The sequence below is a fragment of the Miniopterus natalensis genome, chromosome 21, assembly GCF_054644295.1.
Source record: "Miniopterus natalensis isolate mMinNat1 chromosome 21, mMinNat1.hap1, whole genome shotgun sequence".
Classification (NCBI taxonomy): domain Eukaryota; kingdom Metazoa; phylum Chordata; class Mammalia; order Chiroptera; family Miniopteridae; genus Miniopterus; species Miniopterus natalensis.
Window position 1 is genome coordinate 14,751,264 of NC_142101.1, and position 16,991 is coordinate 14,768,254.

General features: G+C 43.2%; 1 protein-coding gene across 2 annotated transcripts in view; it reads left to right on the top strand.

Annotated features, from left to right (window-relative positions):
* Positions 1–15,442, top strand: part of RAB3GAP2 (RAB3 GTPase activating non-catalytic protein subunit 2) — a 41,595-nt gene extending 26,153 nt beyond the window's left edge. Inside the window, exons 20-35 of one of the 2 annotated variants that reach the window (XM_016221192.2) lie at positions 752–965; positions 1,329–1,426; positions 1,715–1,820; positions 2,412–2,575; positions 3,465–3,693; positions 5,518–5,679; positions 5,778–5,884; positions 8,287–8,353; positions 9,629–9,699; positions 10,457–10,492; positions 11,875–11,949; positions 12,239–12,457; positions 13,345–13,434; positions 13,670–13,891; positions 14,621–14,779; positions 15,114–15,442. In XM_016221192.2, coding sequence (XP_016076678.2) covers positions 752–965; positions 1,329–1,426; positions 1,715–1,820; positions 2,412–2,575; positions 3,465–3,693; positions 5,518–5,679; positions 5,778–5,884; positions 8,287–8,353; positions 9,629–9,699; positions 10,457–10,492; positions 11,875–11,949; positions 12,239–12,457; positions 13,345–13,434; positions 13,670–13,891; positions 14,621–14,779; positions 15,114–15,269 — 2,175 coding nt within the window. In that variant the 3' untranslated portion in view covers positions 15,270–15,442. The remainder of the gene's footprint in view (positions 1–751; positions 966–1,328; positions 1,427–1,714; positions 1,821–2,411; positions 2,576–3,464; positions 3,694–5,517; positions 5,680–5,777; positions 5,885–8,286; positions 8,354–9,628; positions 9,700–10,456; positions 10,493–11,874; positions 11,950–12,238; positions 12,458–13,344; positions 13,435–13,669; positions 13,892–14,620; positions 14,780–15,113) is intronic. The other variant, XM_016221193.2, reaches the window with a different exon arrangement.
* Positions 15,443–16,991: the final 1,549 nt, after the last annotated feature.

Below are 16,991 nucleotides of genomic sequence, written 5' to 3' on the forward strand. Positions count from 1 at the left end.
TAAACTCAGTGTAGCTCTGAACTACGGGCAGTTTACTGCTTGTTTGTAAAAACAACAGCCTTAGTAAATGAATAAGTAAAACTGCTCGTTTTAAGTATGCAGCTTTCATCACGTAGCATGGGGGGAGAAAGTTGTGCTCACTGTGGCACATTTACGGTCTTTAAAAGTGAGTACATGTGTGTGCGTGTGCATTTCGCTAATTTAGAAAAATAACAGTGTCAGGGTCTGTTTCTGTACATACGGTATATAAAAGGAGTTTGAAAGGCTGGCTGGCTCTATCCGGGACTTGCAGCCTCTTTATCCCTGAGAGCCATGTGGAGGATTTCTGTGTAAACACAGTGAGCCTTGTTTGCCAATGGCTTTACTTTAAAGTGTTTGTGCTGCTTAATAAGTGAGGACTCAATTTCTTACTGAATAGTTCCTTAGCTTCCTCAGAATCACAAGAGTGGCAGTTGATACCCTGTTAAATTTTTTTCTGATTACACAATAACTTATTTATTAAAATTCAAACATTTGAGAAAAGTATAATCTCAAGAAATTTTCTAAAAATGATACTTTTAGTTTCCTTTATTTAAATAACCTTCTCATGAGTGTGAGTGTCAGGTTCTAAGCGGAGTAATCTGAGAGTCACATTCATTAGAAACCTGTCTTTGGCTATGATCTTGCCTTTCATTTCAGATGATGGGGTTGACATACAGCAGATTCAGAGAGAGAGACATGGTCTATTCAGAATTTGATTTTTATTTTTAAGGACTTGGCTGTGTTACTAAGGCTTGATGAAAAGGAACTCATCAAGCTCCAGGCATTGTTGGAGAAGTATAAACAAGAGAACAGCAGGGCTGCTGTCCGGTTCTCTGACGACCAGGGTGGTGTGCTGCCTGTAAAAACATTCCTGGAGTACTTAGAGCATGAGAAAGATGTGATCAACATCAAGAAGCTAAGTGAAGAGGAGTCTGTGGCTCTAGGTAGGTAGAATCGCAGACTGCTATTGCAGTCTCGCCTGTAGAAGCAAGCCTGGGATGAGCTTCTAGCATCTCACAGGTTCGGTTCATTTTGAAATTAAATTAACCAAAGAATTTCATGTACATTTTTCAGTTAACTAAAGATCTGGATATGCAGGCATTGTGTCATGAAAGTTGTGTTGTATTAATAAGTATCCTTAAGAGACAGTGTTAGACATCTAATGTGCTAATAAGTCAAGCAAATTGAACCAGCAATTTCTTTCCTCTCATGCTGTGTTGCTCTTTGGGGGGTTGAGGTTGCAGTTTAGGAAGATTGTCCAAATGGTGAGCAGTCACTGGTTAATGTGTTTTGTTTCTGTTCACCAGGCAGTTTCTTCTTCTGGAAGTGTCTGCATGGAGAAAGCTCCACTGAGGACATGTGTCACACCTTGGAGTCGGCCGGACTCAGCCCTCAGCTGCTGCTGGTGAGGTTCCTTGTTGCTGATGCTGTTCCTGTTGCTCACGTCATCAGAACTGTTCATCTTTTTTTTTTTTTTACCATTGAAACCCTTTTTCTGCCAAGGGCCATTTGGATATTTATAACATCATTCAAGGGCCATACAGAATTATTGTTGCTATGAAAAAGCTCCTAGATTTATTGAATTTTGAGTCCCGCCTGCGGTTGCCTTATAGGGCCTGTGGGCTGGATGTTCCCCACCCGTGGTTTAAGTGCAATATTGTTTTAGACTGAAAGGATTTAAATTTGGTTTCAGTCCCTGCTCCTGAGTGTTTGGCTTTCTAAGGAAAAGGACATCCTGGAGAAGCCGCAGTCTATCTGTTGTCTGCACACGATGCTGTCCCTCCTGAGCCGGATGAAAGGTAAAATGCTGGCCAGGGCCCTGGACCACGCACCCGCGGGAACGGCGGCTTCTGCTCTCTGAGCCAAGTACAGTGCTTGAGATGCCACAGAATCCGCAGGAAAGTTCCTTTCTCCTAATGTAGGAGACGCCAGAGTATTCTCCCCTAGAGCCTCTTATGTATCCAAAGAATACTCCCTGCAGTGCCAGTGTTCTTTGTGAAAATTACATTTTGTGCTGTCATCAAAAACAATGTAATCTGAGTGATGCATTTGCTTAACTCAGAGGTAAATCTAGTGGTCTCTGGCAGAAGTTATTTTTCTTATTTTTGTTCTGCTGAGACCAGTAATCTATTATATTAAACGTTTAATCGTAGTTTTTAGCAGTGATGAAATATTCCACACAGGGATTTAAAGTTGGTCCAGAAGCAAGATGATTAACATAGAAAAGTAAATGGAATATGTGTTCTGACTAAGCTAGATTGCAGATTTACTTTCCAGTTCATTCAGAAATAAACAAGTATGGCATGGGAGTTTAGTTTTAACACCGTGTTTTATCCGAAAGACTGGATCCCAGCGCTGAGAAACTAAGGGTTCCTTTTTGATGTTGACAGCAGTGGCCATGGATGACACATGGGACTCCCAGTTGGTGTCCCCGTGGTGGCAGCAGATGCGCACGGCATGCATTCAGTCTGAGAACAACGGGGCCGCCCTGTTGTCTGCGCATGTGGGGCACTCTGTCGCCATGCAGATATCGGATGGCGCGACCGAGAAGAGGGTGAGTGGCTGAGGCATGGCTTCCGTCCATGGCTGTCCGCCTGTGGAGGGGCTGCTCCTCCCTTTCTGGGGCCACGTGTCTTTGTGTTGTGCAACATTGGGGGTCTGAAATGTGTGTCAGGTGGGGGTGAGGGGTGTGGCCCTTAGTCTGTTTATTCAGATGATTCTCACACTTGAACTTAGCCATCACCATGTGGCTCAGGGGGCAAGTTCTGCTGAACTTGCTCTGCCAGTGGCTGGTGATTGATGCTGCATTCCTTAAAAATGAGTTCTGTGGTCTCAGTTTTCTCATCTGAAAGAAGCCAGGGTTAGACTGCATTGTCTCTCAGGTTTGTTCCAGCTCCTGAAAATGCACCGGTTGTGTTCCACCCTCCTTCTACAAAGATAGGGTGTTGGGGTAGCTCCAATAATTTGATCTAGAGGGATGTTGCATTAAACTGGATGAGCCACTTAAATATGTCTGTGGAGAGTCACCACCGTCAGTCTTAGGTGTTTATAGGCTCAATTTACTATCACCAGCTTAAAAGGTTTATAATGGAGAGAAATTTGAGACCCATTTTCTATGTTGGTGAATGCACTCTAAAGAGAGGTCAGTGTCCTGGTACTGATAGAAAAGCTGGGCCCTTCTACAGGGTGGCCCTGACAGCCTGGGGTGGGGTGTGGGGGCCAACACTGCAGGTGTCTTTGTAAATGTCCACACTGTATCGTCATTGCCTGAGTCTCGTTTCCACTCCTGACCCTCCTGTTTCATCCAGCTGAGTAGTGACATTTGTGAAACAGCATGTGTGTGATGTACCCTGACTACCCATCAGCCTTCAGGTTCAAAGCTCATTCAAGTTCATGGTGATTCAGAATCTTCGCCAGGTTGTTACCAGGGCATTTTCTGTTAGTTTTCTCAAACAGATTTGGGTGCTGACGCAGAGGCCCTCACGGACTCCTGGGAGGCCCTTTCCCTGGACACCGAGTACTGGAAGCTGCTGCTGAAGCAGCTGAGGGACTGTCTCATCCTCCAGACCCTGCTCCACAGCAGGGCGGACACACGGCCCCGCAGAGCCCCGTCGCTGCTGGCCGAGCCGCCCCCCAGGCTCTCCGTCAGAAAGCTCCTCGAAGGAGGGAGAGGTAACCGAAGTCTGCTGGAACATTCGTATCTCATATCTCTACTTCTATGGTATAAGCTTTCGTCTGTTTTTAGAGAAATGACTAAAAGAATAAGGAAAGATACACTCAGATTTTAAAAATATACAAATAGCCCACCACATATTACTTCTCAAAGTCTGATCCTGTCAATTCCCTGCTCAGGAACCCCCGTCCACATCCCCAGGCTTTACAATGGTCAGCGGGTCCCCCTTTTCCAACCCCATGTCTGTGTGAGGCCAGAGCTTCCCAGGGTAGTACACAGAGCACAACAGAGCCCAGTGGGCGGGAGGCAGAAGCTCATTAGAGACTTCAGGCCAAGCCAGACGGAAGAGGTTTGCAAAGGGCAGTGCCACTCCTCGACTAAACATCTTGTTGGGCTTTGGGGATTTCAGTTATTGTCTTAAAATATTAGCCTGCAGTGGGTTTATTATTTTTGCTTTAAAGTGAATTAGTAAAAATATTTTTCACAATTTCTTCATTTTAATTTCTAATGCCATAACTACTGATAAATATAACCCACAGTCTAAAGTTCTTTCGGGCTGCTCGTAATTTTTAAACATTTAAGGGACTGAGACTGAGAAGCTCAGAAACTGCTGGAACAAAGTGTGAACTCGGAAGCTTGCTCTCCAAGAACATCTGGCTTTGAATCCAACCCATTTTTCCATTTCTTGCTGGTTGCTAGATTTTAGTGCAAATGAAGCCCCTGGGATTTCCTGTCTCTGTGTCTGAGCCTGTGCTCTTTCCTCTCCCACCTCCCCTTTTTCATTCCATCTCGCATTTTACATCTGGAATGATCTTGATTGTCCCCCCTTCCCAGCAGCTCTGTCAGGTGTATGAGACTGGGATGACGGTATTTCTGGGTTTATATACCCAGGTATTTATAGATTTTTATCTAACTTGTTTTCTCATTTTTTATAAGACTTGTGAAATTTTTAATTATAAACTCACTGCACTCCATGCTGACACCTGGGGAAAGTGTGGGAACACCATTTTAATATTAACCGAAGCAATATCCTCCGGACCTTGATTCTGGAATGAGCATTCACAAATGATTTGGGTGCCAGAATAAGAAATTACATCACCCTACACACTGCTCTCAGATATTTCGTGGATAATTGTGATTTTACTGTGAGGCATTCTTTTTGTGGAAAGGTGTACATTTGAATCAAAATAGGAGGAAAGACTGAAAGAAAACATTCTGGTAAATTACAGAAGATGTATATTCTGTTTTGGATAATAAACAGGACTCTTCATTGTGATCGTTTTCCGTTTGCATTTATAATTTTTTGACAGTATTGATTGCAACGTGGCATAGAGCATCATGTTGTTGATTAACTATGGCTAAACTTTGCCCCTAAATATTCCATATAGGCAAGTTAGTTGACTATTAAAAGTAATGTAATACTTTCAGAAGCCTAGACAATATACTGCGAATCCATCTGTTTTTACGTACACTCATATGAAAAAGTATTTTAAAGATGTGTTCATCCCTTCCTCTGTCTGCTAAAGTATATTTTGAATTTGTGAGCAGAGAAGGGATGTAGTATCCAGACATATGCACATGCATTTATATTTGTTTAATATGTTAGGCGAGTCTAAAGATGCCCTTAGATACAAATACGCCACTCGTCCCACAGTTGAGTGGCAGATAGTAACTGCTGTGAGTCTCGTAGATTTGGGGTCACTTTCAGGCTGAAAATTGAATGTTGGCACTTAGATCTCATGATCGGAAATGCAAGTCCTGCCTGGATGGCTCCCTTCTGCAGACACTAACTTTTCATTTTCTGTCTTGTCTCCACACTGCAGGTGGCATCGCAGACAGTGTAGCCAAGTGGGTATTTAAACAGGACTTGAGCCCCGAAGTGTTAAAATTGGCTAATGGAGAAAGAGACGCAGAAAACCCAGACGAACCCAACCGAGGTTTATTTGAGGTGTCGGAGGTGGACGTGGACTTGGGAGCCATACCAGGTAGTACATAAATGCAGAGAAACCCAGCCTTCGGGAGAAGACGAGTGGGTGTGCGTGGAGGCGGGAGTCACACGGCCCTGTCTCTCTCTGCTTCTCAGACCTGCTGCGCGCGGCCCACGAGCAGTTCCCCTGCAGCCTGGAGCTGGACGTGCTGCATGCACATTGCTGCTGGGAGTATGTGGTTCAGTGGAACAAGGACCCAGAGGTGAGGCGCCCGCACCTCTTCCAGGGGACTCTGTGTGTGTGCTCATGCTGTACATACTGGGGGCTGTTTAATTCAATAACTTACAGGAACACGGCATTTTCCCCTTTGCGATACCTCTGTACTGGGAGCTGTACTAGTACAGCTCCATTATCTCTTGTAGTCCTTACAGTGAACCCCTGGAGTGCAGGTATTGCCACTATCCTCACCTAGAATCGGGCTCAGAGAAGTTGTGTTCCTTGCTCAGGACACACTGCTAAGTCCGTAGCTGGGCAAGGGTTTAGCCCAGGTTCCTCTGTGTGTCAAGCCGGTGTGATTTTCCTGTTCCTGGGTAGGCTGTGATAAACATATTTTTTTTAATCTCCTTTTGAGTTCTTGCATGGGACAATACCTGCATAACCAAAATTTTTTAATATTGTGATCATCATGACAAAAGCCAGAGCCAACCTTGATGCCAGCCAAGGGCCCGATTGTGCAGATGCGTCTGCATCCCCCCATCACTTCTCCTGTGTTTGTTTCGGAAGGAAAGTCAGGACAGCCATTTGTGTACAGGGCAGCTAGTCCAGGGCCGGCTTTGTGGGCCATTCCGTGCTCTGCTCAGGCATCATTTGCTGCCACTGTTGGTGACCACCCTCTCTGGGGGATTCAGTCTAGAAGTGGTGTAGGGAGAAGGACCCCTCACCTGGAGACAGGATACCTAGACCTGGTGCATTTCTGATACAGGCCTGAATCTCTGAGCCTGTTTTCTCTCCCTCCGCCCTTTTTTAATGATGGTGCCAGCTCTTCGGGATCGATGCCAGGTTAGAACAAGACATAACAACACATGGTGTTCGTCCCCCTTTGCTGGCAGTTGTTCACACAGGCCTCCCTCGTCAGTGCTCTGTACCTTCTCCTCCAACCAAAATCCTTTCCTTTTTTGTCCTTACATCAGATTGCACTTCTCAAGAAAAATCTCACTGATGAACTAACTCACCCTAATATATTAATAGTGATAGATTCTGCCTTCCTCAAAAAAAGTCTCTAAGGAAGACATTTAAAAAGTAGTGCTTTAAACAAAGGCATGGTCTGAGCAGTTACACTCTGACCAAGCAGTGACTCGGGGACTAGGGACCTTCTGGGTACCCTGGAATCACCCTGTTCAGTGGACACCTGCAGTCGGAATGGTAATCGCATTTAGGCTCGCTGTTGAAATGGGATGCCTTTCCTACATGAGAAAGAATGGTAGGGCTAAAACAGGGACATCATAATTTCAAAAACCTGAATGGATCGATTCCAGATTCGGGCCTATGAAAGTGAGTTAAGAGAAATGCTCAGTTGTACAAGCTTCACTTACAAACCAAAGGCAGTTGGCATAGTGGACACAGTGCTGAGTTCAAGCCCCCCCCCAGTTAGTTTCTGAACCTTTGTTCTCAGTTTTCTCCTTAAAGCAAATCAGGATCTAGCAGCAGCTGGCTGAGCGGTAGCAGTTTATAGAGAAGAGGCTCGCATAGTGCCCCACATTTTGACTAGTGTTGTCATTGTCTATTATTAAAACTATTTACATCTGAAATAAGTGACCACTTTTCTTATTTGCTTGTTTTTTTCCCTGTTAAATACTTATCTCCTTGCCCCACCCAGCCCCATCCCAGTTCCATTTTAGACACACAGCTTTGTTAGGCTCAGAACACTGAAAATTACCAACGGTGATGTGTTTGTTTAATCTTTGTACAGGCCACAGAATTATTCTGCAAAGATCTGGATAATTTCTGGGGAAAGTTTTACATACTGTATTTGAGTTTTACTGTGTAAATTGCCTTAGTTAGAGAAAGTTGAATTTCAAGCATCCCCTTTGATAGTTTGTTTCCCTTCACTGCCTTAGTGTTTTTTCCTGGGCATTTATCACTGATATCCTGTGTAATTATATTATTATCTAGCTCCCTCACTAGAATGTAACCTTAGTGAGGGCAAGGATTTGGATCTGTTCTGTTCACTACAGTACTCCTGGTGCCTCACACAGCCTGGTGCATAGTAGTTGCTCAACAAATATTTGTTGAATGATCAATGAATGATATTTGCAAAGAGGTAAATTTCTAGTTTTCCTATCTCTGTGAAATTCAAGTGTTTATTGGCGATAATGCTGCTGTGATGTACAAGTCAGAACAGTTTGAATCCAGATGTCAGGATATATGACCTGGGGTTTCTAAGAATCGATCATTAATTATATAGGTGGTGCAGATTTAAGAGAGACTGTGATATTATTTTATGAAACATTGCTTCTTACCTATTACTTCCATGTTCTTATTGCAACATTCTTATTATTGCAACATTTTTATGTAGCTTTGTGCAGAAATTTATGTGAACAGTCTCCATCTGTATTTAAAACACCTGTTAAACGATTTTCTCTCTCTTCTCTCCCTTTATGTAAGGAAGCGCGTTTCTTTGTTAGGTCAGTAGAACACCTGAAGCACATCCTCAATGCGCATGTTCAGAATGGTAAGTAAACAGGCATTAAAAACGTAACTGATTCAAGAGACAAGAATCTTTATGTTTCATTTGATGGTCCTACCACCTAACACATTACTGTGGATTGCTATTTACAAAGTACTGGCTTTCTTAACTGCTTGGAAAAATACTGTCCAGAAAAGGGAGGGAAGTTGGTAGTAATTGTCACCTTGTGCCCCAGCCATCCTTCCCCAAGCTGATGACTATTCCTAGGTCTGAGGAAGGAGAGTATTACTTGTGTGTGCATTCCTCCGTCCCTCTTTAGGCCACAGGCAGGTAAGGGGAGAAGGGTGGGCTGCTCAGGACTATGATTCCTGAATTAAAAGCTAGGTAGCCAAGCTACCTTGTGCTTCTCTTAATAGTGTGAATATTGCCCTGTTATACCATGCAGACTGCTGGTGTCTCCCTGAAAAAAAGTGTTTCAGTTGTTTACAGTTGTAGAAAAGTTGTAAACAGGTTGCTGGTTCTATTTAATAGATGAGTTTCCTATGAGCATTGAGAAGCTCAGCCTAGTGGGTCATCTTACTAAGTTTTGAGACTAAGTTTGGGGCTGGGTAAGAGGAATTATCACGTTTATGTCCCTGTGATAAATTCTAGAGCAGCTACTTATTCTCCTGGACCACCTTCCTGCGGGTGGCATGAAGTCAAACTGCAGTAATTCCAAAATATCTCATTTCGCACGAAGGGCACTTTACTTGATGGTTATACTCGAGAAAAACCAGTGGGTGGAAAATGGGTTTGTTCAGCTGTTGTGGAGGAAGCTGTCCTCAGCGCTCCTGTACATACGTATCTTTGTATTCATTTCTGCAGTGGGATTGCTGGGTCATACGGCAGACTCACGTTTAGCTTTATTATGCTGCCAGTTTCCCAAGTGCTCTTACCAATCTATTACCCCACCTGCAGTGTGTGAGCACTCGCCCCAGCATTTCCCTATCCTCGCCAGCACTTGGTATTGTCAGTTTTTTTTAACTTGCCTTTCTGTTGGTTGTGTGATATTTCTGTCATTTTAACGTATCTTTCAACTAATGACGTGAATCTTTTCTTTATGGTGGTTGGCCATTCTGATATCCTCTTATACAGCTCAGTTCTGATTTTTATTAAAGAATAAAGATTTTTGTTAATTTTGTCAATGTTGCATAAGATATAAGAGCTGATATCTAAGTAAACAACCCATACAGTTTCATAAGCTTCAGGAAGATGAGTTTGTTCTGGGCAGTGAAAGGGAAAACACGCAGCCTCTGCTCACTGCTCTTCCTCACACTGCAGGCATCGCCCTGATGATGTGGAACACATTCTTGGTTAAAAGGTTTTCTGCTGCCACGTACTTGATGGATAAGGTAATTTTAAATTTCATGTACTGCTTGCTTATTTGGTTCCCCAAATTGATTTTAGGAAGGTTATTTACATTGGCCTTGTTAGACAGTTTTTTTATTTGATGCTACATTTTACTTTTGCCCAGTGAAACCTAGTCCCATTGCTGGCATTTTGATGACCTGGGCAGGAGCCCCGTGTCCTGGAAAGGGTCCTCTGCTGTAGAGCCTCTTGACCCAGGAGGTTAGGACTGGCTGTCAGTTCAAGCAGGGCTTGCACTTTATCTTAAAACCTACAAATGTGCTCTCACTCACTGAGCTTTGGATGTAGGGCCAAGGTGTTTTCTTGGAATGGGGTTGATTGTAGTTCCACCTTGGTTTTCCTGCATAAACTTCACCCATAATGCATTGCCTGTGAGTTCTACGACCTGTTTCTTTACAGTTGTGGTGCAGTCTGAGTGCAATCTTTAGATTTTTATAATTGAGCCCCAGTCTCTGTAGTTGTTTCCTGTATCTATTCCAGTAGACCTGGGAGTTAGCTACTCTCCAGAAATCTTTTTAAAGCCGTCAGCATAATATTCATATGAACAGCTTCCTCTTTTTCATAATACAGTTTTACAAAATTCCACCACAGAATTAATTGCATTATGTTATGGTTGCCATATTTATTTATAGGTATATTTGTAGTTTTACAATTTGGTTACTTTTTACTTCTTGTACCATAGCGATGCCTTTTTGTTTAAGTTATTAAATAAGTACAGCATTTTGTATCCTTTTGTCTTAGGTTGGAAAATCACCCAAGGATCGGTTATGCCGAAGGGTAAGTGACTCTCCCTTCACTAGATGTATGGTTGTTAATCCTGCACTGGAACCAGAGCCTCCTTAACTACAGGGACGAACTTTGCCCTCCACCGTCTTGATGACGTATCAGGAGATAAGAAAGTTGGAAAGAGAACACCTGTGAGGGAAACTGCTCCTGAACTCTGGCCAGGTCTCATTTACCTCTGCAGGTTGTCTGATAGCATTTCAGCCAGGTTTTCACAGACGCCTTCAACCTTAGACTGTGGGTAGGAGGGTAACAAGTTGCTGTTGCTGCACATTTTTGCTGCCCTTCAAATGAGAAATGGATCATGGAACATCCGACCTCAAATTCTGACATCAAACAAGGGGATTCAGGAGTAGTGAATTTGACCTACCTTATGTAATTACTATTGTACAGAGAATCTTAAATAACATTTCTGTCCATGGAAACTGGCTTGTGCTCGAAACTTCAAAATATTCTTTTTTAAAAAAAATATATCTTTATTGATTTCATAGAGAGGAAAGGAGAGGGAGAGAGAGAGAGAAACATCAGTGATGAGAGTCATCGATCGGCTGCCTCCTGCGCTCCCCCGACTGGGGATTGAGCCCACAATCCGGGCATGTGCCCTGACCAGGAATCAAACCACAATTGCCTGGATCCTGAGTCGACGCTCAACTGCTGAGCCATGCCTGGCCAGGCTCAAAATATTCTTAATATAAATATCTTAAGAAATATTGGGACATACAAACCCAACTGTTATAGACCCTTAATCCTGAAAAATTACCATGGTTAAAGAATTCTGGTACATGCTTGAGGGTGTCCCTGTGACTGCAGTTCATGTACCTATGTGTCTCACACACAGACACACACTCTCTGAATGACAGGGATGTGGGGGACTTATTTGTTGTTGGTTTAATAAAGACTATATGTGAATGCAGTGACCTCTTGGCCAGCACCTTTAAGGGCGTCAATAGGAATGATCTTTAGCCCTGGTCTGGGCTTTAGTTCACGCTCTCGAAAGTTCGAATTTTGTTCAGAGGGTTTGGTTCAGTCCCTAAAAGATGCTCCGGAACCAGACCCAGGCTGTTTTCTTGGAAGTCTTCACGCTGGACCATAACTATTTGGCTGCCGAATGCCTATTCCCTGTGACTCTTGGGCAGTGAGCACGGGTGCCGTGCTGTGGTGGAGGAGACATAATGTCCTTACAGTACACCCAGGACACTAGTGGTTAAATGTTGAGCATAGTACCATCTTTTTTTTTAAAAAGCAGTTAAATCTAAAGGAAGGAATTAAAACGTGCAAATTCTTGCCTGTCCAGTGTAGAAGGTCCGGGTTATTCTTCTGACAGTAACTGGAGCAGTTTTGCTACAGGAACTAATTATGTTCCTTCTTGAAAACAGGACGTGGGAATGAGCGACACAGCAATGACTGCCTTCCTTGGCTCCTGCCTGGATCTCCTTCAGACTTTATTGGAGGTAAAAGGTGTATTTTCATTCTAAACTGTCTGAGCTGTTAAATATGTTGAAACTGACTGGACTTAAAGGACTACAGAAATATTTTCAGTTATTCATTTCCAAGTTTTGACTTAAGCCTAAAAATAGAGACTTTTTTTATTAGAATTACATTTTGGGTTTTTTTAAATTACGATTTGGGGGTTGGGGAGAAATAGAGGTTTGCACTTTGCTACTGGTGAGCTCATTGAAGAAAATATTTGCAAGCTGTGGCCTGTCCAGTTCTGACCACAGTTTTCCATTCTCAACGTAGGCAGATGTTAGCAGGGACGAAATGCAGCCACCTGTCCTGGACACAGAGGATGCTTGGATCGCTGTCGAAGGACCCGTCTCGATTGTGGAACTGGCCCTGGAGCAGAAGCCCATCCACTACCCACTGGTGGAGCACCATTCCGTCCTGTGCTCCATCTTGTATGCGGTTATGAGGTTTTCTCTGAAGGCTGTGAAGCCACTGTCACTTTTCGATAGTAAGGTAAGTGCCTCAGGATTTCAGAGCCACCTGGGAGCTGGGGGTGGAGCAGGACAGCTGTTTGCTAGAAGCTATTCAGGACCATTCATTGTGGGGTCCTCTGCTCCCGATCAGATGCCTTGTACGGAAGGAGTGGGACTGGGACCAGAGCCCGTGGCTTCCAGTTCAGAGGCCAGTGCTCTCTGCTCTGTTAAGTTTCCTTCCGAGGAACCTGAACCCTATTGTCTGGTATTCTGCTTTGGCTCTTCCAACACACATCTGTTCTCAAGCACGGTGTTTTTAAAAGGATTCGGAGTCCACACTATGTATTAGTTATCTGTTATTGAATAACCAATTATCCCAGAAGCTAGTGGCTGAAAATCAGAGTTGATTACCATTTCTGTAGGTCCGGAATCTGGGTTCCCCTACCTGGGTGTTTCTGGCTCATAGTCTCTGAGTCTGCACTTAGGGAGGTGGCCAGGGCTGCGGTGGGGACCAGGGCTCCACATCCAAGCTCACACGATGTTGGCAGGATTCAGTTCCTCGCCATGCGGGCTGTTCATTCCAGAGGCAGCTCGCTACCCTCAGCAAGTGCGGGAGCATGAGAGCGCTCAGGACAGAGGCCACAGTCCTTTTATAACCTGGTTTTGAAAGTGACACGCTGTCATCTCTGCCTAATTGTCTGCTAGCAGTGAGTCACCAGCCCACACGAGAGAAGGGGATTACACGGGCATGAATACCAGGAGGAGAGGTCACTGGGCACCACCCTAAGGGCTGCCTACTGTACACTAGATCATTGTTAAATAAAATCCTTAAATGTTACTGTTCAAGGAGGGGAAAAAAACCATGAGATGTTCTTAAGTGATTTTTAATCCATACTTATGTTTTCTTGGTCTCTTCTTTCTCTTTAGGGGAAAAATGCATTTTTCAAAGACCTAACTTCAATTCAGTTACTACCTAGTGGAGAAATGGATCCAAATTTTATTTCTGTACGACAGCAGGTGATTACTGGATTTTGTTTTTGTTTCTTGGAAGAAAACAGTAAAGCAAAAATTGAGTTAGTCTTTAAAGGGTGACCACTTGCCAAGTATTCCAAAATATTCTTGAGCAGAGCTGTTTACCTTTAAATTGTGTGTCATTTTTTGATAAACAATTTTAATGGAAAAGCCTCTCTGACAGGTATTTTTAGAGACACATACTAACAAGATGCTGCTGTATCTCTTTCTCCTTTTCAAGTTCTTATTGAAAGTCGTTAGTGCTGCTGTCCAGGCTCAACATGCAGGTGCCAAGGACAAAGACAGCTCAGCAGAGGCACCAGGTGCTTCTCCTGGGAAAGACCTGGACTGGCCCATTCTAGCCGTGGACTTGGCCCAACACCTTCAAGTTAGTGAAGACGTTGTCAGGAGGCACTACGTGGGGGAGCTCTACAACTACGGCGTTGACCACTTAGGAGAAGAGGTAATGATCACCCTAAAGTGTTAACTAGGCTCCAGTTACAGAGTTGATGGTTGGAGTAAAGAATCAGGAGAGTCTCTAATAAAGCGTTTTGCCTTTTGTTAGAACTTTTAGGCACAAAAATTGAATATTGAAACATAAAAATTCTGCTTAATGTTTAGTAAAGTCCAGCGTGCCAGGCCTGCTCTCTGCACAGGGCCTAGCAGCAAACAAATCAGACAAATGCTTGCAAGTGACTCGCACAGTTGTACTGAACTGAAAAATTAGGTGATGGCAGAAATTGGGGGTTTAAATGCTAAGCTTGATTTGGACGATGTTTTGTTTGTACAACTGCCCTTTGAACAACTTCAGGGTGAGAGGAGCTGACCCCACACAGATGAAAATCTGTGTGTAACTTTTGACTCCCCAAACCTTAACTACTAATGGCCTACTGTTGATTGGGAGTTTTACCAATGGCAAACAGTTGATTAGCACATTTTGTGTGTTATGTGTATTACATATTGTACTCTTACAATATATTAAGCTAGAGAGAAGAAAGTTATTAAAATCATAAGAAAATACACTTACATATTTATTGAAAAAAGCCAAGCAGTTCAATCCCATGTTGTTTAAGGGTCAACTGTGTACACGGCCACAGATCAAAACTGAACTCGACTCTGCTGGCAGCACCTTGCCTGGGGTCAGTCAGTCTGTCAGCTCTTCCTCTATAGCTGTCTGTGTTCCTCTCCACAGGCCATCCTCCAGGTCCATGACAAAGAGGTCCTTGCCTCTCAGCTGCTGGTGTTGACGGGGCAGAGGCTGGCACACGCGCTCCTGCACACCCAGGCTAAAGAAGGCATGGAGCTGTTGGCCAGACTCTCACCCACGCTCTGCACGTGGCTGAAAGCGATGGTGAGTACACAGAGTGAGATGAACCAGATGGTCACTGCATGTTTTTTTTTTTTTTTTAAATATATCTTTATTGATTTCAGAGAGAGGAAAGGGGAGGGAGAGAGAGATAGAAACATCAATAATGAGAGAGTCATTGATCTAGCCCGCAACCCGGGCATGCGCCCTGACCCGGAATCGAACCCTGATCGCCTGGATCCCAGGTCGACGCTCAACCGCTGAGCCGCGCCCGGCCGGGCTGCATGTTTTCTTAAATGCATACTTAGTAACAGTTAAGGGGAAAATTTTAATTATTAGTTTATGTGACTGATAGGTTATTTTTGTGTCCCATCTGCAGGACCCCCAGGATCTTCAAAACACAGAAGTGCCAATTGCGACAACTGCTAAACTAGTAAATAAAGTCATAGAGCTTTTACCAGAAAACCATGGGCAGTACAGTTTAGCCTTACACCTCATTGAAGCTGTGGAAGCCATATCCATTCCTTCCTTATGACCCTGTCTACCGAAAAGTCTCCCTCTGTGTGACAGGAATGTGAATTAGTGCATGGTTATTTTATATAGTAAGAGCTGGGGTTTTATGCAGGGAATATGTCTTTTTTTTCTTCTTTTGTAAAATAAATTTAAAAAATATTATACTACTTTTAAAAACTACAGCCCTGGCTAAATTCCACTCCTTTGGTTAATACCAAAGGCAAAATAGAAACAAATATCAATTATGGCAAAATAGAAACAAATATCAATTATAGTATTAACTACTCATACAGATATTTTACTGTTTATTTCTAATTGAAGCACTTAAGTGGCTTTGTTAAATTTTGCTATTTAAAATTGGTTTTGATTTACAGATTATGTTCTTATTATGAGATTCAGTATTTCATACTCAGATCTTATTGTTCTCAGCAAATTTCAATGTGGTCATGTAAATGTAGTCCCATCAGTAAAACTAGACAAACATCCCACCCTCCTTTCATAGTCGTTAGGAAAACGCTTTTGTTATCATGCTTAATCCCTCCCTGGACTGCACCCGGCCTCGAGTTTTGGAGGCCGACAGGTTCCTTGCGAAGGAACATGTTCAAGATCGTCACATTCATCACAAGGGACACTGAGTAGAACCCGTGTTCTGGTACCAAAGGACCTGTACTTGCCAAACTTGAGAATCTGAGATGCAAGCCACCCACCAAAATTAATTATAACACAAGGTAAGATTTGCTTTTTGCCAAGATTCGAAGTCGTATCCACATCAGGTAATTGTAAAAATGTATTATCTTGTAAAGCTTATGTTTAAAAAAAAGGGGCAAAGATGCTAAAAATGTAAGTTTAACTTTATTTTTCCTACAAGTGTTTAGAAATGTCTGCTTCTGGGACTTGGTAGTGTGACCTGTTCTGGGAACAGTAAGAAAGTGCTTAGTGATATTACAGCTTTGGCGAACCTACCTCAGAGCTGGTTGACAGGATAAAATACGCCAACCTTGTGCCCTGGAGTGCCTCGAGTGGCCCAAGTGCTGAGTACGTATTTCATTGAAACCAAATTAACCAAACTGAAGAGTGCTTTGAGCTCCACAGATACAAAGTATTTGGGATGGTGTATCTTTGGAGTGTAGCCATACAGTGCAATTAGTGTCACCTGTCACCGATCACAGTTGTCATTCATAGTAGCTCATGTGATTAAGTTTGTTTCTTCACTTCCTTTTAAGAAGCCAGCTCGAGCCACTGTACAGAGTTGAGGAGTATGTCCTTCAGGGACGTAGAGAAAAAATCATCAGAGTGAGGATATCCCAGTGTAAATTCCTTTTAACTAAAAAATCACTTCCAAAGTGATCTGGCTGTAACTTAACAATTCCTGTTTAATGTAAAATCTTGAAAAGTAAATGTGTAGGCTGATGAGTATTTGGGGTGAGGGCCTGTACGTCTGACTGAGGCGCACACCGTGCAGGGTCTCCTAAAAAAGCTAGTCCAGTCTCCCAGCCTCTGCTTGAATCCGCTGCCATCCAGGCACACTCATGTGATTTCTCGTAAACCACCTAGCTTCATATAGTCACGTTACATATATTCTAAAAGATTGGTTCTTCCTATGATTTTTCTAAGTATTCTGAAAGTAGTTATAAATTTTGGAAGCTGGTTAAAAATCTTGGAATTATAGGCGTTTTAAAAGATTAAATCCTCACTCTGATCCCATATCACTTTGGGGGGAAGATTTACGTAATCAGTATTTTAG